This window comes from Magnolia sinica, chromosome 6 (genome assembly GCF_029962835.1).
Source record: "Magnolia sinica isolate HGM2019 chromosome 6, MsV1, whole genome shotgun sequence".
NCBI classification, from domain to species: domain Eukaryota; kingdom Viridiplantae; phylum Streptophyta; class Magnoliopsida; order Magnoliales; family Magnoliaceae; genus Magnolia; species Magnolia sinica.
The window spans coordinates 87,533,792-87,560,916 of record NC_080578.1 but is presented as its reverse complement, the minus strand read 5'-3'; the positions used below and the strand labels follow the sequence as shown (position 1 = coordinate 87,560,916).

The 27,125-nt window shown below is 39.9% G+C and overlaps 1 protein-coding gene across 2 annotated transcripts in view; it reads left to right on the top strand.

Annotated features, from left to right (window-relative positions):
* Positions 1–617: 617 nt before the first annotated feature.
* The window catches only part of LOC131249018 (probable fructokinase-4), a 36,847-nt gene continuing 10,339 nt past the window's right edge, over positions 618–27,125 (top strand). Inside the window, exons 1-3 of one of the 2 annotated variants that reach the window (XM_058249581.1) lie at positions 618–1,104; positions 8,004–8,248; positions 8,384–8,675. In XM_058249581.1, the coding sequence (XP_058105564.1) occupies positions 730–1,104; positions 8,004–8,248; positions 8,384–8,675 (912 nt within the window). In that variant the 5' untranslated portion in view covers positions 618–729. The remainder of the gene's footprint in view (positions 1,105–8,003; positions 8,249–8,383; positions 8,676–27,125) is intronic. The other variant, XM_058249580.1, reaches the window with a different exon arrangement.

The window sequence follows — 27,125 nt, the reverse complement described above, 5'->3', positions numbered from 1 at the left end:
TATAAACAAGTCAGATCTCAAATAAATATTATGGTGGGCCTAGGAAGGTTTCACCAGTAGGTGTCATTGCTCCCACTGTTTTTTGTGGCGTACACTCGAAATTTGGATCTACCTAATTCTTTGGCTCATAACTTAAAATGCTCTCTCCAAATAAATAGACGGTGTGGATATAATACATACATTATGGTGGGCCCACAGAACGTAGTTATGTCACTCCAGTAACATACTCGCTACTGTGGGATCCAGTAGCTAATTCACGTCCGCCAATTACTCACAGGACACCGCGATGTATTACTTCTATTCATTTTTTTATATCATTTTAGACTATTGGAAAAGAAATAAGAAGATTTAAGGCTTAAATGGACCACACATTGGGGATTAAATTACTGCCGTTGAAAAATGATCACAGAAGTTATGTATAATGTTGATATTTATTTTTTTCACTTCATCAAGGTATATATATGACCATATCAACAGGTTGGATGGAAAATAAATGACACGGTGGACCCTACGAAGGTTTCAATGGTGGGCGTCCACTTGACCATATCAACACCAGCCAATCCGCTTCCCGACAGGAGTGGGTCCATGTCCCCGTGATCCGATGAGGACTAGCATTTCGCGTAATCCCGCATGCCACTATATAAATCGATCACAATTACACACGCCATGTACGTTTTCTTCTTCGTTCTCCTCTTCTCCTGTTTTCCAAATCTATAACTCTCTCTCAAAATGCATATTCAAACCCTAAAATCTCCAAATTCCTGTAATAAATCCTCCCTTCAATCCCCATTTGTCCGTGAAATCCTCGATTTTTCCCCACACCACCGGAAGAAACCGAATCCAAACCCCCATTTCCCGCCATTTTCGCTCTCCTGCAAGAACTGCAAGACAATCGCCATTGCCGTATCTAAGAACCGCCCCAATTCCTATAAAGTATCTGATCCCCGCCTGGACGACGGAAGGGGCGTCAGCAAGGTCGCTGACGTGGCGACGCTCGGGAACCTCTGCGTCGATGTCGTGCTCAACGTGCCGTCCCTGCCGCCGGCTTCGTTCGAGGAGAGGAAGGCTTACATGGAGCGGCTAGCTGCTTCTCGCCCGGATAAGGTTTGGTCTGTTTTGGGTTTCTTGGGTTTTATACAGAAATGGCGTGCGTTGCATTCTTTCCCTGTTTTTTTTTTTTTTTTTTTTCTTTAATGCAAAGTAGGATTCAAAAGGGAAAAAAAAAAAAACTACTTCAAGATGAGAAGATCAATGCACCAGATTTTTCTGCAGAAATTTATCACAGAAGCCAATAATATCCACATGCAAGAACGCCTTCACAAAAATAAGATAATTCTCCTCCCTTAGGTCCTGTTTGGTGGACACCTAAAAATAAGTTTATCTCATTTAGGTCAATCATAATAATGTATTGGAGCTCTTCAAAAAAAAATAAAAATAAAATAATAATAATAATGTATTAGAGATCTTGATTGTTGGTTATCTAGATTACTTCTACTCCTCACTGATGCAATCGCACCCCATCCCACATGTGCACTTTTTTAATTTTTTAATTTTTTTTTAACGTTTCCCACACATACATGTTCCACTTGTCTGTACAAGAGAAGTCCTAGATGGGGACTCACATATATGTGGTAGCATACAAAGGCTTGGTTTTTTTTTTTCTTCTCTCTGTGTTAAATTAATTCCGGTTTCCTTCCTTCCTTCCTTTTTCTTCTTCTTCTTTTTATTTATTTATTTATTTATTTTTTTTGGAAAGATGATGCAATATTATTAAAAGGCCAAGGCAAAAAAAGAGAACAACAACAAAAGGAAATAGAACAAAACCAAAAGGAAATAGAGCAAAAGAAAACAGAAAAGAAGGGAAAAGAACAAAACTAAAATACAAAGGGGCGCAACCCCACCCAACCAACCCTAGAAACAAACCAATGAGCCCATTCCTTAATAAATAAGACAACCCAATTATAAACCTCAATCTCAGAACCCCTTAAATTACGGAAACAACAATTGTTTCTTTCAAGCCAAATAGGCCACAAACGAGTGAGCAGAGCAAGCTTCCATCTTGCAGTCTCGAGAAAGCCACCCCAACTAGAATGCCAGGAATGGAATAAACCTTCAATCGAGCATGGTATTACGCAACTCATATTTGCAGATCTAAGGATACTAGACCACATTATCTGGGAAATAAACCTTTTTTTAAAAAAATGATTTTCCAGTGATATACAACCTGATCGCTAGATACTTGAATATCATGATATATTGGCATGTATCAACAATATTGTCAATATGATGCATTTTTTTTTGGATTCCCGCAAGGTTTCATATCATGAACCCAATGATACTGAGATATTGGTCAATAATTTGGTTGACGTGGTCTTGGCTGATGTTTCTCATAGAATTAGAGCTAGTTGGATGAGGTGGAGATTTGCCTCTAGAGTTTTATGTGATCGCTGCATACCAATCAAACTGAAGGGGAGATTTTATAAGATAACTATAAGACCAGCCACGCTCCATGTGTCAAAATATTGAATACTCAAGGAATAACATGTTCATAAGTAATTGAAATGAGGATGTTGAGATGGATGAGTGGTGAGATGAGGAAGTATATAAATAGAAATGGATGTACTTGAGGAAACTTTAGAGTAGCACTAATAGGTAATAAGATGAAGGAAAGTATACTAAGATGGTGTGGCCATGTGCAATGGAGGCCAATAACTTCATCGGTTGGGAGTAGAGCTGAGCAGAGTTAGCTCGGTAACTTGCTCGACTCGGCTCGAAAAAGCTCGACTCGACTTGGATTGAAACTCTATTCGAACCGAGTCTAGCCATTTTTTGGAAGCTCATAACATTTCGAGTCGAGTCTGAGCTGGACCTAGCTCGACTCGTATATTGCTCGAACTCGGCTCGACTCGGTACAGGGTATATATACCATTCAAGCTCCCTCTTTCATTCTGTGTTTTTCAAGCTCTATACATTGTAAATTCAACTTTCCTGTACTCAAGCTTGAAGAATATTTCTGGGTTTTTGTTGGTTTTTTCCGAGAAAGATAAAGACCGTCTCTCTTGCTGTGTTTTTCGAACTCTAGAAATCAGTAGCTGAGGCTCTGTGCATTAGAAATTCTTAGTTTTGGTGGGTTTTTGTTGGGAATTTCGATGGACAATAAGGACCTTTATAGAGTGGGAAGTTTGCGGCGGAATGACTCTTCGATGTGGAGGAACACCACTATCGATAGTGTTTTCTCGCAGTCTTCTCATGAGGAAGATGACGAAGAAGCTCTCAGGGTATCTATATACCTCTCTTCCTCTCTCTTCCTTGGCTTGAACTCTGCTTGAACTCTACTCGAACTCGGCTAAGCCGAGCACGAGTTGCTGTTCCGAGCTCGAAGGCTGAGCCGAGCCGAGCACGACCTGGGACTCAAGCAGTCCGAGTCGAGCACGAGCTGGGCAAAGCTCGGCTCGGCTCGACTCATGTACACCTCTAGTTGGGAGTGAGTTGGTTCAAGTTGAAGGCTTTAAAAGGGCAAGGGGAATGCCCAAAAGGACATGGCTAGTGGTTGTAAGAAAAGGTTTGATGACTTATGGTTTAACTGAGTATATGGTCCTTTGTAGAGTGGAATGGTGGACAAGATTTGCGCAGTCGACCCCAATTAGTTCAGATTAACTTAAATGATGACTATTGAAAACATTGAGCATTGTAGAAGAATATGGCTCCCATAAAAGAGGAGTAATATCCCTACTAGGCAACACATATTTTTTAGAAACCAATTGTTAGAAAAACCCTTGCAAGATAGATTGCCCATATGATCTGCCTCTTATGAGTTGTGAGAGCATGAATGAAGGTAACTGATTTGATGATTTGAGAGCGGTTCCATGAGTGCGTAGATTGAGTAAGATTGTGGTGAGAATTGTCATTAGGGGCAACCCCATGTCATCGGCTTAGATGCTCCACTATGGACTTGGCAATTTTTGGCTCATACTTAGAGACATTGAGAATAGAGGTGTACACGAGTCGAGCCGAGCCAAGCCGAGCTTTGCCCAGCTCGTGCTCGACTCGGATTGCTCGAGTCCCAGCTTGTGCTCGGCTCGGCTTGGCCTTCGAGCTTGGAACAGTAGCTCGTGCTTGGCTCGATCGAGTTTGAGCAGAGTTCGAGCCGAGTTTTCTAATTGACAGAGGAGGAAGAGAGGGAGGAAGACGGGCTGTTAGCCGTGCATCGGTGTGGCCGTGCGGGTAAGGGAGGATGAGAGAGAGAGAGAGAGAGAGAGAGAGAGAGAGAGAGAGAGAGAGAGAGAGAGAGAGAGAGAGAGAGAGAGAGAGAGAGAGAGGAGCTTTACCGGCTGGACTGACGGAGAGGGAGGAAGAGGGGGAGGAAGACGGCCGTGCAGGTAAGGGAGGATGAGGGAGAGTCAGAGAGTAGAGAGAGAGAGAGGGGGAGGAGAGCTTCGCCGGCCGGACTGACAGAGAGGGAGGAAGAGGTGGGATAGGGTTAGGGTCGTGCGGGCAGGATGTATTTTGAAAAGGGGTTAGGTTTTTTTTTTTTGAAGGGTATATATACCCTGTACCAAGTTGAGCTGAGTTCGAGTAGTATTCGAGTCGAGTTGAGTCGAGCTAGGTCCAGCTCGGAATGTTCCAAGCTTCCAAAAAATGGCTCGACTCGGTTCGAACAGAGTTTCAATCCGAGTCGAGTCGAGCTTTTTCGAGCCGAGTTGAGCGAGTTATCGAGCTTTTGCTGCTCGTGTACAACTCTAATTGAGAATAGTACTAAGTATTGTAGAGCTTTGTGAAGAACCTTGGAATGTTCTAAAGTTCTCTAGGAGAGTCTTGTAGCTAGACTTGTGTAGAATTGTCAATGAGCTTTCTAGAGAATTCCTGACTGTTGGATTAATGCCATGTGGTACCATCTTAGTAATTGATGCATGCTGGAGATTTCTAGTGGCTATAAAAGGGTGAGGGCTCCTTATTTGGGACTCAATGTCTCAAAGTCATAATCTTCTCTTCGCAGTGCAATACAAGGGTTTTCATCTCACTTAGGGCCTATTTGGTTTGCGAATTATATCAGTAATGTACTGTAAAAGCATCATCATTATGATTTTACAACGTTTGTTTAAATGCGTAATTCGACGATCAAATTCAGATGTAATAGGAGATGGGTAAGGGTGTGTTTAGATTGCGAATTATCTCAGTAATGTATTTTAAAAGTGTAATGATTATAAATTACAATACCTATTGCCTGAAAGCAGGTAATTGTACTGACAATTTTCGTCTTTGGATAAGCGTGGTGAAATCGTAATGATGATACGTTTACATTGCTTCAATGTCAAATTATAGATAAAAATACACTTATTTGTGTGTTTGGAGAGGAGATTTCCACTGCAATACAATATAAAATTGTAATGATTACAAATTCCTTTAGGGTATGTTTGGATATCACCAATTCCATGGAAATCAATGTAAATGGAGAGGGTTTTCCATTTTAGGTGATAGTTTGAGATGTTTGGATAATAAAGAAAAGGGAGGAATTCACAAAGCAGTTATTGCACTTTTCCATAATTTGGATTCATTGGCACAAGAAACTAGGCGGCCGTTATCTCACAATTATGAAATTTCCGCGTGTTATCCAAACAAGACCTCTAAAAAATAATTTTCATGTTTCATCAGTGCTTATGGAAATATCATTGCCTAATCATTACCTTTTCTTTTATTTTCTCTTGAAAATTGAAATACTTGTATCCAAACATGGCCGAAGTGCTATAATACGGCAAGGGATGTGATGGTACTAGAGAATTTCTTCTTGCAGATGGATCAATATTCCAAGGCTTCCAAATTGGAAGATTATGAGGCCAAGGTGCACATGGCAGTCATATACTAAACTGATTATGCAATGTTGTGGCGGCATAGGAGGCATGGTGACATCGAGAAGGGTCTTCGCACCATTGTAATGACCTCGAGTAATTGATGCCACAATTCTTTCTTGAGAATGTGGAGTCCTTACATATGCAAAATACTCGGTGAAAAAAATACTTAGGGAAAATGAAGGGACTACCCTAGAGCCAAGCAAGCTGGTATGAGACAACACTGTGGCAGTTTGAAGAACACATGGAGGTTCATCGAGGAATGCTGGATGAAGGTGTCTGTCTACACATTAGGTGGGGGAGAATTGTCACAAGCTTGGAGGCTCAACTATGGACTTAGCCACTTTTGGCTCATTTTGTACATTAGAGGCTCGTTCATAGTGTGTAAGACATCTAGTATAGTCTAGAGTTTTGTAAAGCTGTATAGAGAACCTTGGAATATTCTATAGTTCTCTAGGAGGGTTTTGTGGCTAGACTTACGCAGAGATGTCTAAATGCTTTCTAGATAATTCTTGACCATTGGATGAATGTCACATGACACCATCCTAATCATGCTTCTAGAGATTTCTTGTGCCTAAATGAGAGGGAGGGCTCCTCATTCAAGATTCAACTTCTCAATGTTGTAATCTTCTCTTTATGGTGCAATACTATTCTCATTCTCTTTCGTGTTCTTTTGTTCTCTTACATTTTCACACTGTCCTTGGGTTCTAGTACTTGATGGGACTTGAGTATCGTTGGGGCGTTCATGATGCCGTACGGTTGGGAGTAGCTAAGGAGTAAGCAAGTCTTTGACACCCAGCTCATCTACATAAGATAAAATTAGCAAAGCATGGCTTACGTTTGTCTTCTTTATATCTTTCATCTGAGTTGTCTCAAATTACTCAATGAGTAGATTGTCCAAATTGATCATGGCAACAAGGATGCCATGTAGGAAATCATGGAGAAGCATGAACAATCCACCATTGTGGTCAGGTTGACTTCTATTTTATTCTTGTTACAGTTGGACCTTAGAAAAATGTCTAAAAATACAGCTTAGGAGTTATGTGATCAACATGTCATAAATACCCCTGCAGCCTTTTTTTTTTTCCTAAAAAATTTCTCAAAATTTTGCTACCTTTTCGTTTCCCGAATAAATTAGCATGCTTGTACCTTAAGCTATAAGAATTCCAATTAACACTTGACAAAGAATAATTGGAAATGCTGGAAACACTGCCGGGGGCCCGGGAGCGAAAAAATGACCCTTCTCCCATCATGCTTGATTATAATAAACTTATTTCCAAAAGATAGTTATTCCTGCATTTCAAAGTTCTTCTAGGGTTACAACACAAGCCAGCTATCTCTATGCATTGTAAAGATCTGAGTGTAATTCATGCCGGGAATATGAGATTGTTTCCAACATTTCATAGAAAGTTCCCGGACAGAAAAACATATTTGCATGAGATATTTGATGTGCGTAGGTATTGACACAATTCAAATACGTGTGCTTAAAATTTGCAGAATTGTTACTCAATTTCATTGATGATGTTAATCAGGATGTCATGTTATCATTTTATGTTTATCCATCTATTCCATACAGTAAGACAAAATAAATTTATACTGTTGCAGCCACTGTCATACACCCTAACACTGCATTTATCAGAAGCCAATATACATTTAGAATTTCTTCAGTTGTGCTTGTTTCTTGCTGCGTTGTGCACTCTTTTTCCTACAGGTACCATTTTTAGTCATCTCTTTTTTCCTCTTTCCATGTTAATTGTGTCCTAGCAAACTGGATATTAGAGGGGCAGCTATTAGTGTGTGATGAGCTCATCAAACATCATCCATGCAGCTGTTTTGTCTCTTTGAAATTTCAATATGTAGCAGTAGGTGTTGTTAATGGATTTGTTTTTAATCTTTGTCGTTGTCCCCAAACCATCTAAGCTATATTGTTTTACTGCACATTGTTGGGGAACTCCACATGGTAGAAAATGTGCCAATGTCCCTAGCCAGTGTGGAGGGTTGATGACAGGTGGGTGGGCAATTGTCAAAGTTTTTACAAGAAATCATGAAAAAGCTGACTCCAAATAGCATTGAGAAGCCTGTGATCATTATGATATATTTACTTGCAGTCTGGTGGTGCAAAGTGTTTCCATGCTAACTTGTTAACATCATTTGTAGAAATACTGGGAGGCTGGTGGTAACTGCAACTTGGCAATCGCTGCAGCAAGGCTGGGGCTTCACTGTGTAGCCCTTGGTCATGTTGGTGATGAAATCTATGGACGTTTTCTCCTAGATGTTCTTCATGAAGAAGGCATTGGTATGGTTGGAATGAATGAAGATACTGAAGCTGCTTCCAGTGCATCTTATGAAACACTTCTATGCTGGGTTTTGGTAGATCCATTACAAAGGCATGGATTTTGCAGGTAAACAAGCTCCAGTGCAGGTTGTGCATTTCCCTTTCTTTTTATGAAATCCACTCCTTACAACCATCAGGATTCTTACATAGGTTCTTAGTGTTAGAACATGCTTATCTGACTGAAATTCTTTTCGTGTACTAGTCGTGCTGATTTTTGCAAGGAGCCTGCATTCAGTTGGATGTGCAAACTATCTGCAAAAGTACATATGGCCATTAAACAATCGAAGATTCTCTTCTGCAATGGTTACGTCTTTGATGAGCTTTCGCCTGGTTTAATTATCTCTGCCCTGGAATGTGCCATAGATGTTGGGACTGCAATATTTTTTGATCCCGGACCACGAGGAAAGACTCTTCTCCATGGTACGCCTGAACAGCAGAAAGCAGTTAAAAGTTTTCTGAGGATGAGTGATGTTCTTCTTTTAACTGCGGATGAGGTTCGCTCTTCTTCTTGCCAATCTTAGATTGTTGCAACTGTAGTTGTATTTGGTTCTGTGTTAATGACACTCACATTTTAGAAGATCCCTCAAGGATGCATGCATGCATGCCTGGCAGACAAACGAGTTTTTCACAACAAGCATGGAAATTTCTTCTAGTAACGCCAAAAAGAATGCTAAGAAAGTAGTAAATGAAGCTAAACTTACAATAGATTGGGTACAAGTGAAGGTGAGAAATATGTCTTCAAACATGCAAAAATGAGATAGGGGAAGGATAAGGACTGAGATCATGTTAGACGCATTAAGAGTGATAACCAAAGGGTTATGTTTAAGGAAGATGAAATCAATGAGAGGTGGAGAAGTTATTTATAGATCTTGTTAAATGGCGATCACTCTGAATGCTTAGGGATAGAGGGAATCATAAACTCAAATGAGGTTAGAGGCCAAAAATACTTTTGTATGATTAGGATAGCTGAAGTGAAAGAAGCGTTGAGGCAGATAAAGAAAAAAAGATCCTCAGACTAGATGGCATACCAGTAGAGGTTTGGAAGTCGATGGGAGATATTGGCTTATTTTAGTTGATAGAGTTGTTCAATATTTGACAGTGAGCTCTGTGAATGTTTTCACTTAAATGCACTATAGGATATTTTCACTTCCGCTAGTATGAAAGATGGCCTATATAACCTTCGTTGTTAGGTATTAAGAGGAACGTCTTTTATGAAAGTTGCTTAGAACATATATTCCAATAAAAAAAAGCTATCTTTCGAATACGAGCATAAATTATGAAAATGCCCTTATGGATCCATCACATTTTCTAACCGAACAATGATAATATATTCCGAAGTAAACAGTGGTACTAGTGTAGAATAGCTAAAGGAACAATTCCATAAAACCAAAATCTCAAATTGGCCACTTGATCATGGAGATCTAGTATACCAACTCATTGTAGCTGTCGATCGGGAAATGTGGTCCTGAAGGTAAATCGACTATTCTCTTCACCACGTTGATAAACCCTAAACCCAATGTCGAAATTACGAATGGAAAGGTATAAAGGTGATTTCCAAAGTGACCCAAGAGTTATAACGATTCACATTAACCTAGACCTAGAATGATTAAACGGACCACTTCTGGTGATTCTAGGAACTCAAATTTTAAACCTAAATTATTGGGCACAATTTGACCATACAAACCAAACCTCCACTCTTAGATCATCGTATAAATATCCAAACTAACAAATCAGCCCCTAAACCCTTCATTTAGCGTACCATGATCATAAAATTATTTTTCCTAGGCTCGAGGCAATGGACTTGATTTAATGAAGGTCTTGGATCACACCCTTTGTGGGCCAATCATAGGAATCTAGAAGAGCACTTCGGTTTAGTTCAAAATTCACCTAATTTGAAGTTTCCTAATCCTTTTAAAACTAGTTGGCTTAAGCCCTAAGTAACTTGGAGTGGGATGTCAAGTTATACCATTTCTCATCGTCCGTTCACGATATAAATTCCCAAAATCGCCAGGATCTTTTGACTGCGAGTTTGTACAAATTTTGGGACCCGATCATCGATGATGGACCGTACATCCCATGAATGGTCTAAAACACATCCTAGGTGTCCATCCATTATGGAAATTACATCTTTAGCTGCCGTTTGTCGAAACTATGTAAGACAACGCATTTGATGGTGGAAACACCACACGAACGAGACCGAATTCGAGTTCCGCCCTGACTCGTAAAGGGGGCTAACGCACAAACCAGCTCTTGGGCGTGTGAAGCCATCTAAGGGTTGGCCGACCACTCAAAGTAGGCCCCTTCTTGCATAGTGTTAAATCCATTCCGTACATTGGCATCGCTTCGTCGAAAATAGCTAATATATCAAAAATCTAAGTGAACTATAACCTAGGTGGGTCATCTACATCAAAAAGGTGGATAACCTTTGGTTGGAAAGTGGACATAAGATGGTCCGATGGTTACACAAAAATACCCCTCGGAAAGGGATCGAAAAACCTAGTTTCGTGAACATTTTGGATCCCGAATACAACAAGTGGGCCACGCTTATTCCCACATTCAACCACGTAGAGGGGCTGCCCTAACCTTCCTCAATAGCAGGGAAGGGCTGGACGCCCATACCCACAACTGCGTTTTGGAGAGAGAAAGGGAAAGAGAAGGAGAGAAGTGTGTGGGCATCCCCATCTCTTCAAAAGGAGTTTTAGAGAAAATTTTAGTTTTCTAATTTCTAGAATGCTTGATCAAAACCCTAGTTTCAATCTACACCGTACACGTGTAATCCAAACCGTGTAAAGTTGAATTTTTATTTTAGATATTTGAATTCTCTCTTGGATTAGCCCTAATGAGCTCACAATCCAAGGTGAGGGATTCCTTTAAGCTTACTTCAATTTAAGATTAATTTTTGCACGACTTCTCATATTTTTGTTGTATAATTGCATATAACTTGATTGTTATTGTGATTTCCATGCTATTAAATGGCTGATCTATTATGAATGGTTTGTTTATGTGGGAATTATGTTTAGTATGTGATATTAATCACATTGGACAAATTTTGTGGTATGGATCACAAAACTGCACTTACTCCGTGAAACTACATGCATTTGGGCTCCGAACGATGCGTAGTTTGCGCATCTTTCAGACTGGATGTTTAGGTTAGTAAACCTTAAGGTTTTATTTTTATTTTTTATTTTTAATATAATAATAATCTGATATAAATTTCATATTTTAAATCTTAGGACAACGGATCTGTTTTTGGATATTTTGGACCTTTTGGGTTGACTTGTTTAACTCGAAATCTCATTGTTGTGTTTTTCGGTGCACCCTGATGTATTTGGATGACTTTCTACCCTATTGGGATTTATTTTATTAAAATTTCAGATTGATTTGTCCATGAAAACACCGCTGGACTTTTGATGAACTTATGAGGAATAATGGATTCAAACCTTGCCCTTTGCCGACTTTGAAAGCGATGCGTGTTTCCGCTCTATGTATTGAGTTAGTTTATGCCACTCTTCTTTTATTCTATTTTATTGAGTTAGCCTTGTGCTATTCTTCTTATTTCTCTTACGGCTTGGGCGTGTGTTTTTGGATTCCATAATTCTCATGGTTTAATTTAATTCGGTATTGGTATGTGTGATGTGTTTAAAGCCTCACAACTTAGTGACTTGTTTATACATCGTGTACATGATGCGCTTTGGGTAGTGATCCTCTTGTTCGGCTCATAATTCCTTGGAGTGACAGTGTTGTCATACTTCGATATATGTAATTATCGTTGTCGTAGTACATTACTCTGCGGATTTGGATGTCGCAATTAGTTGCTCCATGAATAAATCGTGTCATGTAATTCTACCAATCCATGTGTAGTGTCGCTCAGGGGTGTTCACATAAATCCTTGGTAGTGTTTTTGATAGCGCTCGTAGCGTAGCGTAGCTTCCTAGTAGCGTAAGCTACAGAGCACATAATGTACGCTACATGTAGCGTAGTGTGTAGCGTAGGTAATGTATTCTACCCAAAATCTTTTTTATTTTTATTTTATTATTATTATTATTACTTTTTAAGTTCTTCTTCTTATGCTAGTTCAACACCTATTTTAAAATGGTGGTGACTCATCCCTATCACACATTACACTACATTAGATCAATCTGGACCATCTAAATTGTGGTCCATATCATGGATAAAGAACTTAGATCAATTCAGACCATCCAAATTGTGGTCCATATTGTGAATTTGTGATGTTTCAATTAAAAAAAAGAGGTCACACTTAGAGATGTCTGAAGGCAAAGAGATGGATTTTGCATGGAATTATGAGGTTGATGATCCAAATTCGCAATCATGAAGTCATAGGAATTATTCATTTTATAAAAATTATCATATTTTTATATTATTTTAATTAAAAATATCAAGTTTTGTGTAGCTTATGCTACATGCTATCTAGCTTATGCTACACACTATTAAGAGCCAAACGCTACGCTACACGCTATTTAAAACACTGATCCATGGTGGTGTCAGACATGCTGTCAATCTCTTCGTAGTTATGGGATGCGGAGCATGCCGAGTTTATGAATTATTCCATTATGTGGTGGTCACCTTGTGTGTTGTGCTACACTCACTATGCTAGTTTATAAGTTTTACTTGTAAAGGCATGCATTCATGTAGGTTGCTTATGCATAACTGATACCATTCGCAGTGTGGAATGCGAGACGTATTGGGACCCATGTATTGTTTTACTATGATAAATTACTTGAATTGTTGTTAATTTTGGGGAAAAGCTATCACTATGAGTAGGGCGTTGACCCTCTTCAACTATATAGATAGTGCAGGTGACCTATAGGTGGAGAAGACAGGCGATGAGCTCCTTACGGATGATTATTGCGAGTGATGTTGGCTTATATCACCCGATGCATCTAGTTTATCTTTATTTTATGTTTCATGTCATGGATTTGAATTGATTTGAGAATGATTATAATAGGCTCCCTTCTGAGTGAGTAGTCAACTTAAATAGTTAGTTGAACACTTTTTTGGTTGAATGGAATAAGAACTTTAATGTGGTTGGTGTTATCCTTATGATTAGATACATTTGTGAATGTAAACGCATATGATATATGAAAGGTACAATGGCTTATGCCTTGAGTACATTTCCTAACATCACAGAACTTGGATCCCGTGTGATGTACACTAGAGTCGATTTTTGAGGTGTTACATGAGCGATTGGAGTCAAGGAACGACGGAAATTGCGTACCCGCAAACCCTACATGTGACACGAGAGATGGTGAAACTTCCGAACAACATGTGGCAGAGGAAGAAGGTGAGGTTGATGATCTTCCTTGAGAGCATCCAGTGGCACCTGCTAACATAACTGCCGGTAGGGCCACTCGGGAGCAGTCTATTCCCCCACAAGGTGTGCTCATGGAGACTGTACCAAGGCATTTTGGGAGGGACTGACCGAAACGCAACTGTGGCCAACGATATTACAAAGAAAGTGAGAATAGACGTACTTGACTTCATTGGCAAGTTGGAGTAGACTCAATTTCTTGATTGGTCGACAACGTTAGAGGATTACTTCTAATGGTACGACACGGATGATGATCCTCGAGTCTGGTTTGCGAAAATAAAGCTTAAGGGGCATGTACGTGTTTGGTGGAGAAGTGTGGAAGACCGTGTGTATCGACTTGGCCAACCACCTATTGTTCATTGGGAAGAAATGAAGTCAAAGCTAAAGTAGAAGTATCTTCTTCTTGCTTATGAGGATATGCTCTATGAACAATTGGTCAAACTGCAACAAGGAAACATGATGGTGGAAGAATACATGGAGTGCTTCAACGAGCTCATGGTCCGTTGTAAGATTATAGAGGAGTGTCATACCCTCTCTCGTTTCAAGTCGGGTCTGAGAGCTGAAATTCGAAGAGATGATTACTATGGGGCTTTATGGGATAGATGATGCATTCCAATTGGCTTTGAAAATTGATTAACAATTTAGACAGCCCGTCGGGAGAAGATTTGACGCAGTTACCGATGAGCTGATGAATCAACAAGGTGCGGAAGTCAGCCAAACAACAAGGGTCCCTGATAATGCAGCCACCAACAAGCCTGCTAATTCAAGGCCGCCTTGTTTGGTGGAGAGTCAGGGCGAGACCCTTCTAGGGAGTGATTCACGCAGGGATATGAAAGACGTAGACTGCTATAGTTGTGGTGGAAAGGGACATTATGCATCACGTTGCCCTCGGAAAGTTACGACTATTTGTGTGGAAGAAGAGGATAACAAATCCAAATGAGAAAAAAGATAGGTGTGAGGCTAATGAACTGCAAGAAGACACCTATGAATGTGGCCCCGAAAATGGGATATTGGCCGTTGTTCTGGGAGTTCTTGTAGCCCCCAAGAAGGACGAGACTGAAGATTGGAGACTACTCTTTTCTAAACCCAAGTTCAGTGTGGTGAGAGGGTATGCAACCTTATTATTGATGGGTGAAGTTGTTCAAATGTGGTATCACAAGAGTTGGTTGGGAGGATGCAATTACCAGTGGAGGCACACCCACAACCCGACAAGATTGCATGGGTCAATAACATGACCATTCAAGTATCCAAGAGGTGCTTGGTGAACTTCAAGATAGGCCATTATGAAGATTTCATTTGGTGCGATGTAGTTCCTATGAACATCCCTCATGTACTTCTTGGAAGGCCTTGGCTTTATGTCCAAAAGGTGTTTAGTGACGGAGAGGCCAACACATTTTACCTTCAGATTCAATGGCAAGAAGATTCTCCTTACGCCTATGAAAAAAAGTGAACCTATGAAGAAGAGAACCGAGCCATAGAAGTCAGCCAATGTTTGATCTATGAGGCAATTTGAGGAGGAGAGCAAAGAGGGAGGTGTTATGTATGATCTAGTGACGTGGGAGGTCAATGACAAGATCTCGACAAAGGGGCAAGTGATGAATCTGCAAGTTAAAAGGTTGATATCTGAATTTTCAGATTTCGTTTCTGATGAACTTCCGGATGAATTACCACCTATGAGGGACATTCAACATGCTATCAACCTCGTCCCAGGGTCCGTGCTTCCTAATCTTCTAGCCTACAGGATGAATCCGACTGAGCATGGCGAGTTAAAGAAGCTGGTTGATGAATTGTCCTGAGCGTTGTCCTGACTTTGTTGACGGCAAAGAAGGACAGAAGTTGGTGAATGTGTGTGGATGGATAATTGTGCCATAAATAAAATAACCATCAAGTTCCACTTTTCAATACCACGACTTGATGATATGCTTGGCATGTTGGTTGTTTCCAAGGTCTTTTCGAAGATCGACTTGAGCAGTGGCTACCACCAGATACGGATCAGACACGAGGATGAGTGGAAGACAACATTCAAAATAAAGGATGGGCTCTATGAATGGTTGGTTATGCCTTTCGGATTGACCAACCTTCATATGAGTCATGACTCGGGTACTATGTCCCTTTGTCAGTCGCTTCGTTGTTGTCTAATTTGATGACATACTTGTATTTAGCCAAGAGGCCTCTGAAGACACTGATCACCTTCAACAAGTTATGAGAGTTCTCATAAAAGAAAAACTCTACATTAACTTGAAGAAGTGCACTTTTATGAGTGCAAGTGTGATATTTCTTGCCTTTGTGGTCTCTTATCGTGGTGTAGAAGATGACCCATATAAAGTAAAAGCCATGTTGGACTGGCCTATCACTACTAATGTGCACGAAGTGTGAAGTTTCCATTGCTTGGCTACCTTCTACATGAGATTTGTCAGAAATTTCAGCACCATTATGGCACCGATTACTTTGTGTTTGAAGAATGGGCAATTCGTGTGGACCAAGGTAGCCACTAAAGCTTTTGAAGATATAAAAACGAAGATGACCGCAGCCCGGTTCTTCAACTGCTGGACTTCAATAAGGTCCTCAAAGTTGCTTGTGATGCTTCTCCCATCGGCATTGGAGGGGTTAGTCAGGATGAGCACCTGGTGGCTTACTTTAGTGAAAAGTTGACTGAGGCCAATCAGAAGTACTCAACATATGATGTGGAATTTTATGCAATGGTGCAAGCGCTGAGGCATTGGTGTCATTACCTCATCGGCAAAGAGTTTGTTCTCAACTTCGACCATGAAGCCATCAAGCATATCAATTCCTAGAAGAAGTTAAGCCATGGGCATGCCAAATGGAGTTCTTATCTCTAACAATTCACTTTCGTGTTGAAACATAGGTCGAAAGTTGAGAACAAGGCAGCTGATGCATTGAGTAGGTGAGCCCACTTGTTGACAACGATGTCTGTGGAAGTGATTGGCTTTGGCCATTTGAAATGTGATTACAGTGGTAATGGTGATTTTTAGCAAATTTACATAAAATTTTGAACCAGGCAGCAAGTCATCCAAAGTTCATTGTGCATGATGGGTATCTCTTTTTTGGAACTTGTCTATGCATACCTGACACTTCTCTATGGGAGCATGTGATGCGAGAATTACACTTGGGTGGCCTCGGCAGCCATTTTGGGCATGACAAAACAATTGCTCTCGTAGAAGATAGATTTTACTGGCCTTTGTTGAAGTGAGATGTGGCGAAGTGGGTGCAGCAATGTCGAGCTTGCTATCTTGCCAAAGGGCGGAAACAAAATACTGGTTTATACACCCCGCTGCTCGTATCCCAAGAACCATGGCAAGACATTAGTATGGATTTTGTTTTGGGTTTACCGAAGACTATACGAGGCAACAATTCAATCTTTGTCGTAGTAGACCGCTTTTCTAAGATGATTCATTTTTTTCCCTACTCTAAAACCTCGATAAAGATGGCCACCTTGTTCTTCCGGGAGGTAGTTCACTTATATGGTGTGCCGAAATCTATCGTCTCCAATAAGGGCATGAAGTTTATGAGTTACTTTTGGAAAATGCCGTGGAAGGTTATGAGCACCAGTGTTCTAAATATCGGTATCGCACAATGTATCGCATCCTTGGGATACAGATACGTATCGATTATCGCACGGGATATATCGTTTGTATCGCGTAATTTATCGCACTTTTTGGGAAACATGGGGATACATTGGGAAAATTGTTGAATTTTTCAATGAAACTTCGGGGATTATTAAATAAGACCTTAATACACACTTTTAAATCATAAATTCTCAAAAAAAAAAGTGCACATAATAGGTTTCCTTTGTATAGGGTCTAAGCTATGTGCTGTCCCATTGAACTAAGACAACTATATTTAGTTTCTACCCCATCCATCCGTTTTTCCATATCATTTTAGGACATTATCTCAAAAAAATGAAGCAGATCCAATAAGCAGGTAGACCATACCATATGAAACAATGGTGATTGACCATTAGTGGACCACAAAAGTTTTGGATCAATTTGATAATTGTTTTTTCTCTTCATTCAAACTTATGTGAAGTTATCAGTAGATTGGATGCCTATAAAATATAGGGAAAATTAAGATGCACCCTAAGAAGTTTTTAATAGTACCGTATTCAACCACCACTGTTTTCTTGAGTATAGTCCACCCGATAATTGGATTTTCTTAATTATTGGGATCATGCTGTAAAATGATATGAAAAAACGGATGGATGGAGTGGATACAAAATACACATGTCAAGTTGGGCTCCACGATAGGGTTTTACGGTCTTGGGTGAGGCCGAGGTCTCACCTAAAACCACAAAATTATATGGTAAAATGGATGGATGAAGTAAACACATAATACACATGGATGGACGGAGTGGTCATTAATCATTGTTTCATGTACTGTGGTCCACCTTAAACTTTTATCTTATTCATTTCTCGTACCATGACATAAAATAAGCTAAAAAAACATATGAACAACATGGATATATAATTCATACATCAAGGTGGGCCCTATGGTCAGTGGTCCCACACACATTGCTGGTTTCGGGGACTCACCCAAGTTGCGATCGGACACGGATTAGGTGTTGTCTGGGTAACAATTCTTTGGGTGTTACCCTTACCATAAGGCCCACCTTGATGACATTTAGTATATCCACTCTGTCCATTCATTTTTCCTGAATATTTTAGGACAAGTTTCTAAAAATTAAGCATGTCCAAATCTTAGGTGGACTGCACCATAAGAAACAGTGATGAATATTCACCATTAAAAACTTCCCAAGGCCCACTTCAAGCAGATCCGTAATGTTTATTTTCCATTCAACTCGTTGACAAGTTCAAGTAGAAATGAATGAAGGAAAAATACAAATATTAGCTTCATCCAAAACTTGTGGCCTACAAAAAGCTTTTAATAGTTATTTACCACTTTTTCCAGTGGTGTGGTCCACTAGAGATTTGGATCTGCATAAATTTTGTGATAACGTCCTTAAATGAGCTAATTAAACAGATGGACATCGTGGATATGGATAAAAATCATCAATGTGGGGCCCACACGGTAAGGTTAACACCCACAAAGCTCTTATCCAGTAACAACTAATCCGCTCCCTCCGCCCGTGCATGGTAAGAGATGGATGGACTATCAAGAACTGTATGGGGCCCGCCATATTAAGTATGTTTTATCCATGCTGTCCATCCATTTTGACAGATCATTTTAGTGCATAATCTAAAAAAAGAGGCAGATTGAAGGCTTTAGTAGACCACACCATTAAATAGTGGTAATTAAGTTATTTACCATCCAACCTGTTCAAAACGTGGTAGGGCCCATCATAATGGTTATTTGGCCATCCAAGCTGTTCAAAAGGTCACATGGACCAGAATGAAGGTAAAAATTGAATATCAGCTTGATCCAAAACTTCTATCCCTATCAAAAAGTTACCATGGTCAGCGTTCATCTCCACTGCTTCTCGTGGTGTGGTCCATTTTAGCCTTAAAAATTCCTATTTTTTGGACTCATGCCATAAAATGTTCTTCCATAATGAATGGACAGATTGGATAAAACATATACATCAAGATGGACCCCATAGAGCCCGTGATATGATCATCCGTCTTCAACTAGCACGACGCACCCGCGTTGGTAAAACGATTTAAAAGCCCATATTCAAAAACCTGCGAACAGATAGGGTTTTGGAAAATCTCTCGAAAAAAATCTCTAAAATCAAGGGAAATCTCTCAATTAAACCCAAATCTCTAGGGCTTTCGCAGATTTTTTGCCGAAATCTCCTATACAATGTAAATGGAGCATCTATTCAAAGAAAATCAAGGGAAATCGAGATTTCGTGGAGCTTACGACGCACCGCTATGGATTGATCGAGTGGCCCACCAAATTCTGCTTCCGATCACACAATGTTCTTCCATAGGTACCGAAATCCTCTGGATTGAATGATTTTCCCTATTTTTTTTCGATTTTTTTGGTGATATCGCAAAAAATTGTGCGATATGGTGCGATATATCGCATGATACATAGAAATCTATATATATTTTTTAATTTCCGAGGGGTTTCGACGGGTTTCGTTTCGCTGGCCAGCGATAACGATAATATCGGCCGATAGTATCGATTTTACGAACACTGATGAGCACCAAGCTTAAGTTTTCAACTTCATATCATCCTTAAACAGATGGTCAAACAGAGGTAGTTAACCGAGGCTTGGGAAATCTACTATGGTGCTTAGTTGGTGACCATGTTTCGAGGTAGGATCAAGTTCTGTCGATGATGGCTGAATTTGCTTATAATAGTTCAGTTATTCGGTCAGCTGGAATATCACCATTTGAGGTAGTGTTGGGAATGAAGCAAAGACAACCAATTGATTTGATTGTCCTGCCCATAAATGCGCGACCGAGTGAGGAGGCTGAAATGTTTGCCCGACATATGTGTGACATCCATGATGAGGTCAGAAGATAGCGACCAGTAATGAAAGATGCAAGATGCAAGCTAACTTGCATCGGTGCTTTGTGGAATTCAAGGAAGATGACCAAGTGATGGTGTGTCTTTGACGAGAAAGATTTCCTAAGGGGAAGTATCAAAAGCTTCACTCTAGGAGTGCAAGTCCTTTCAAAATATTGAAGAAAATCAATGTTAATGCTTATGTTTTGGAGTTGCTAGAACATTTGCACATCAGCTCAACATTCAATGTCGAAGACTTGACTACTTATCATGACCAACATGAAGACAAAATCGGAAGAGCAAGCCATAGGGTTGCCTCCTGTGCCCACTGTCAGCTTTGAGATTGAAGATGTGTACAACAATCAATTTGTTTCTACTAAGGATGGTGGATGTCATAAGTTCCTTGTCAAGTGGAAGGGTAGACCAGCTTTTGGTTGCAAATGGATTACAACTTATGATTTTCAGCGCCTCGATCTGGATTTGTATGAGAGATACCAAGCTTGCTGGAGTCGAGTTTTTCCAATTTGGGGAGAGATGATGGGGGCCTCAAAGTCTACGGAGGGAGAAGTAAGGCTGGGGTGGGGCCCACGAGTCTTCTCTAGCCCCCCCCCCCCCAGGTTAGCCGAACACTCTTGCAAGCCAATAAAGGTGGCGCGGTTGGGCCCCCTTGAGCCTGCAAGTGCACATGTGCTTTCTGTTAAGAGAAGTTACTGCAAGCGTTTTTTCATAAGAAAATGTTACCGCCGGGGGTATTTTGTAATAAGTATTATGGACAAGTCAGCCTGGTAGTCCTTATGTAGGGTTTTCTTGGGGAGAAAGAAATACATTGTAACTATGTTTCTTTTGAAGATGAAAACTAAAGAGGTGCCAACTCTTTCTTGTCTAGGTGCCGACTCCAAGACCACCACCGGTGCTGATTCCGGTGAGATCTATCCCTTCCCCTACTCTAGTATCCTATTATAATCTCCCACATCCTTCTTCTTCTCATCTAATCTTCACATCTTCTCTTAAAACCCTTGAATCTCCGTTCATTTCTCTTTATTCTCTTTATTCTTGTTGCCCGTCCGCTATCAGTGAGTGATGTTTATACAAACTACTATTCTTAAGATGATTGTGTGATTCTTGATGTTCTATTAATTGGTTATTAGTTTCTTTAGATTACTAGAAATCATTTTTTTTGGAACTATGTTGATATTCTCTTCTAATTTCTTTTCTTTTTAATGCATTCATCATTTTATTTTATTTGTTTAATTAGGATTTTTTTTTTGGGTTTCTGTACGGAAGTGTCCCCATGCCTATATTTTTGGACTTTGCCGTGCCTGACACTTAAGACACTTTGACACTTGGCACCCATGCCACGTGTCTAGGTAACATTAACTCGGGTCTTGGCTTGTAGTTATGTTGGGTTGGGTCTCAAAGTTCAGGCCTGATTAGTAATTAGGCTGGGCCCTGGTTAAGGTCACTGGCCTTTTGAGTCTATTGAGCTTGGTCGGGTTTGGGCCTGGTTTGATTAGTAATCAGGCTGGGCCCTGGTCAAGGTCATTGGTCTGTTGGGTTCGTCAGGCCTGGTTGTGTTCAAGTGATGATAATAATAATGTGTAAGGCCTGGCTGTGATCAAGCAATAATAATAATAACATTTATTATCTGTTGGGCTTGACTGTGTTTTGGCCATAATGATCATAATGTAAACCAGTGTTTTAAATAGCGAATGGCGTAGTGTAGCATTTAACCCTCAGAAGCGTGAGGCAAGCTACATGCTACTTCTACATTTTTAATTATGGTTGTGCTCGGTTGCATCAAAGATCATGAAATTCTGTGATATTTTGCATCAAATCAGACCGACTAATAATGGAATTTCATGATATCTGGTGCAACCCAACACCATATACAATAGAAAAATAGGGCAAAGATCAACTACAAGGATAAAGAAAGAGCAACATAATTAGTATAATATTGTTAATTTTATTGATTTTACTAAGATTGCTGAAAAGATAAATTAATTATTATTGGAAAATGGAAAAATGAAACAAATTGTTGAAAACTTAAATTGATTTTTGTTTAAGTGAAAAATAGCTTGTAATGTAAGCTACGTAGCGTATAGTGTAAGCTAAGTACATGAAGCATATGTAAATTGGCATATAGCATAGGCTTCTTCGTCATCATCATCTAGGCTAGTGTTTAGCGTGTAGTGTAAGCTACATGATATTTCTATTTTTTAATTAAAAATAGGGAAAAATATGATAAATAGTAAGATCAAGTGTAAAAGAAGAAGAAGAAAAATAATAATAAAAAAGCCTAAAAAATGCTTCATTATTTCAAGTAAAAGCATGTTCAAAACAAGTTATTAATTATCATTTATCAAAAGCCAACCCTCTTATATTTAAACTATCATCATCATGTGGACAATACACACTACACAGGATAGTGACTAAAAAACCACCTCTATAGAGTGGTAGCCTACTTGGTGGACTAGACAAGTTGGATTCCATGCCACACACACACCACAGTGGGCCCCACACAATAGAAAGCAATGTACAACTGCCATCTAAACACCTCCACTGAAGCATGGTGACCCACGTAATGGATGAGGGGTTGCATTCATGCCATACGCACCACAATGGGCCACACAAAAAAATGTTGTAGGACAATCCTATCCTTCAACATTGCACAATAATTGGCCTCCATAAAAAAAAAGAAAAATTCCAAAAAGAAACCATAAATCTTCATCCAAAATGAAAAAAAGAACTCATTAAGAGATATTAACGGGAAAAAACATACCTCTATCACGTTTGAGAAGAGATTCAATCAATAAAAAAACTAACTTTTGAGCTTCGTAGCAGTATAGATGTGAAAAGGGAGAAATTTGATTTTCTCGTTCGTTTAGGCTCCAAAGCTCTTGAAAATACCACAAATGGACCTTCTTGCAGGGTCGATTGATCGGCCAAAATCTCCTCCTCAACAGCTTTATAGATTGAGAGAATCAAAAATTCAGATTTGGGGGCTGGAGGGGAGCTTGCGTCGAGTTTTAGGGTTTCAAAAACCCTTTTAAGTTTTAAGCAATTTTGTTAAAATGCGAGTCTTAATCCATTTGTAATAATCATGTTACACATGGAGGCCCATTTACAGATGTACAGATACTATAAACTTGTTTGAAATGAGTGCATGTACAAATATTCTTCATCTACAATAGGACCCCCACTATTTGGATGGTCTCAATGTCTCTACATCATTGCCTTGCATGAGAAGGATGGGTTACCACCATTTTATATAAAAAAGAACGAATAGCATTTTTATTAACCAAAGTATTGTGTAGCATATGGTACATACGCTACATGCTACGTAGCTTATAGCGTATGCTGCTCTTTTTTTGCATGCTACGCCAATGTTTGTGATATCGATGATATTCAGCCAATATTATCAATATCTCATCTTAGCGGTACGAAACCCACAGGAAGTGGTGGGACATTTGGATATCGACGGTATTATTGCATGTATTGATGATACTATCCTTGATACATTGATACTGATAGCAACACTGGTTTTCCCCAAAAAAAGAAATTTTGAAAAAAAAACATTAAAAATTATATATTTTTTTGTCAAAATTTCCACTTCTAATTAAATTTGTTTATTTATTAATAATATGAATTGATTTTGAATATAGTTGCACCATTTTTTTCGGACTGCAAGGTTTAGGACTATATAAAGGAAACTTATAATGTGCACTTGTTTTTTGTGATCTTTTGATTTCTAAGTTTGCAATGAAGACATTTGGATATTGACGGTATTATTGCATGTATCGATGATACTATCCTCGATACATTGATACTGATAGCAACACTTTGGTTTTTCGAAAAAAATCGAAAATTTTGAAAAAAGAAAACAACCATTACAAAATTACATTTTTTTGTCAAAATTTCCAATTCTAATCAATTTCTTAGATTTATAAATGATATGAATTGATTTTGAATATAGTTGCATCATTTTTGTCAGATTGCATGGTTTAGGACTTTATACAGAGGAAACTTATTATGTGCACTTGTTTTTTGTGATTTTTTGATTTCTAAGTGTGCAATGATGTCTTTTTTAGCATCCCCCAAAGTTTCATTGAAAAATTCAACCAATTTCCCAATGTTCTCCAATGTTTCCCAAAAAGCGAACATTACGCTAACCATCCAATATTTTCCATGCAATAACCGATATGTTTCCATATCCCAGGGGTGCAATACATCTGTCGGTATTGATATTGAAAACATTGGTTGGACCATAGATCATCAAGTCTTTTCTTACTACCTCCATCCACGTCCTTTTGGGCCTTCCCCTTGTGCTTTTAGAGCCTTCCCACATTTTATTACATATTGGTGCTACTCCTAAGTTCCCTCAAATGCATTCATTTCTAGTTCTATCTTTCTCGTCTTGCTACTCATCCATCTCAATATCCGCATAATTTTTTATTTTTTTTAAATCTTTTTGTTTATTTATTATTATTATAATTTTTTCACACGCACACACACCACCACACACTCATGCCGTAGTGGGATTTCACCACCTATGGGTACTCGAACCCTCAACCATTTTTTATGGGATAAAATGTTGGGCAGTTAAGGAACAACATGTTCAACATTCTACTCAACATCCTATGGGTGTACACATTTAACTGCTTATCAACCAACCATGTTTTATGGGATAAAATGTTGGGCAGTTAAGGAACAACATGTTCATAGGATGTGTAGCTAAAATGAGGATGTTGAGATGGATGAGTGGCAAGATGAGGAAGAACTAGAAATGTCTGCATTCAAGGGAACTTGGTAGGACCAATATGTAACAAGATGATGGTTTGGCCGTGTGCAACGGAGGCCATGAACTCCGCTATATAGGAGTGAGTAGGTACAAGTTGAAGGCTTTATAGGGCAAGGGGAAGGTCCAAAAGGACATGAATGAGGTAATAATAAAACACTTGATGACCTATGGTCTATTTGAAGGTCTGGCCCTTGATAGAGTAGAATGATAGAACATGATCCCAGTAAATTGGGATAAGGCTTAGATGAGGATGATGATGATGATGATCAACAGGTTTGGATTGTTTGCGAACTATACTGGGACAATCAACAATCATAAGGATTTCTTTACTGGAGCGATGAATTCCTCTCTGTGATCCAGTACGCTTGATCAGAGTCCACCCTCCTCTTTCGTTCTTTGCTCCTTCAGATCCTAAACTATTCGTCGTGTCGTATCAGATCTCTCCCACCGCTTCTGCAATTCCATCTTGACTAAGATCGGAGAAAGAAGAGAGAGGAATGCATTCGTTGCAAAGAACCAAAGACAATATAAAAAAGAAAAAAAAAAGAAAGAAGGAAAAGCACAAATTTCCCAAACCAGGAAAAAAAATCCTGAACCATCGACCTACTTGTCTAAACTAAAAAACAATGTTAGACGAAGCCTCAGATGGATGACAGTCCAACCACTGGTAGAATTGCAGTTGTGTTCCTTTTGAATCCAACTTCCCAAAAATAAGCTGGTTAGGGTGAGAATAGAGGAATGTTTCTAGGGTTGAGAACAAAGACCACATGCTTCCAGGTTAGAGAGAGAGAGAGAGAGAGAGAGAGAGAGAGAGAGGATCACCGTGAAGATCTACATCTAGGCTGGATCCAAGGAGGACAAGGGGTATAGAGGCAATGAAGTTGCAGGGTCGGGCGAATATCGGGTGAGATTGAGAGGTTTAAGCAGCTTTAGTAATTGATCTTGGGGTGTTCTGCTATGTCGGCCAGGCAAGGGGCTGATAAAGGGTGGGATGCAAAAGGGAAAGGGGTTGTAGAGGAGGAGGATGTTGATATTGGGAGACGTGTCTCTATGGGAGAGAGGGAGAAGAGGAAGGGGAGTGGATTCAAATTTCAAAGGGGAAGCATATGGGTAGAGGAAAAGGAATCCAACCCGACCATCTGTCGAAGCTCCCCATGCTCTTTGTGGAGCCCTTTTCAAAGGGTTTGAAAGATGAATTTTAGAAGGGTTTTTGGCCAGGTGGGGAGTGTTAGACAAGTGGTAGTGCCTAGCTAGAAAGATTTGGGCGGCATTCGTGCGTTTGCATTCATCTGACTGGAGTTTGATGAAGAGCTAGTTAAGGCGGTGGAGGAGTTCAACGAAGGATATTCGATGGGGTAGGTTTGTTTGTTCAGAGCGCCAGATTTGGCCCTGAGAGGGTAAATCATGAGAAGAGGTCCTTGAAGGTTGAGTTCCTTGGGATGAAATAGAAGGGGGGAATCATTAGGAGGTTCTAGTTGGGGAAAGGGGATGGGGAACCAGGGGGTGGGGTTAGTGAAGCAGGGAGTAGGGGGAGCAATCAAGGAGAAGGTAGGAGAGGGAGGGGGTGAGCTTAGTAGGAGGGGTTCCTCCTATCGAGATGTTGTAGCAGAGGGAGAAGCTAAGCCAGGGATGGAACAAGAGAAGGGTAGCTTGAAGGGTGGCTCCTGGGGCATGAAGCAAAGAAGTGGATTTGGAGGGAAGGGTCTAGTGAGCTTCCGATCGTTTGCTTTCCCTTGAAAGTTCTGGAGAATGCCAGGGAGGCATTGAAGTGGAGTATGGTGGCGATGGTCCGTCAAGGCACCTCCAACGAAGAGGTTAAAAGATGGTTAGAAGGATTGGGGGTGAATGGAGTTGGCACCGTGCTGAAGGCCAGCTGCAGTTTTCACTCAATTCGTAGGAGGATTTTGATAGAGCTTTTTCATGTTGAGGATGCTGATGGCCTGGTGCTATATTTGGGAAGATGGTTAGATTGGTCACTGTTCACGATGGAGGTTTGCAAGTCCAAACTTGGGGGGTTCCCTTGGATCTGTGGTTTGAAGAAACTTTCAGATTTGGCGGGAATATGGATTGGAATCTGGAGTGCAGAAGAAACCTTCATGATTGGGAGATTGTAGAGTACACGTCCCTCCTTGATGGAATTTCAAGAATCAAGCCTGATCTATCGTCTGAAGACAAGATAATATGGAGGGTTGACAAATCAGGTCTATTTTCTGTTAGGTCATTGTACAGATCTCTAGATAGTAACCCCCTTCATGAAGATCAAACAACGACAAATCACATTTGGCAGTACATGGTTCCTCATAAGATAGCTTTCTTCGGGTGGCTGGTTGGGAAGAAAAAGGTGCTTACAGTCGATAATTTGAGAAAAAGGGGGATGATCCTTCC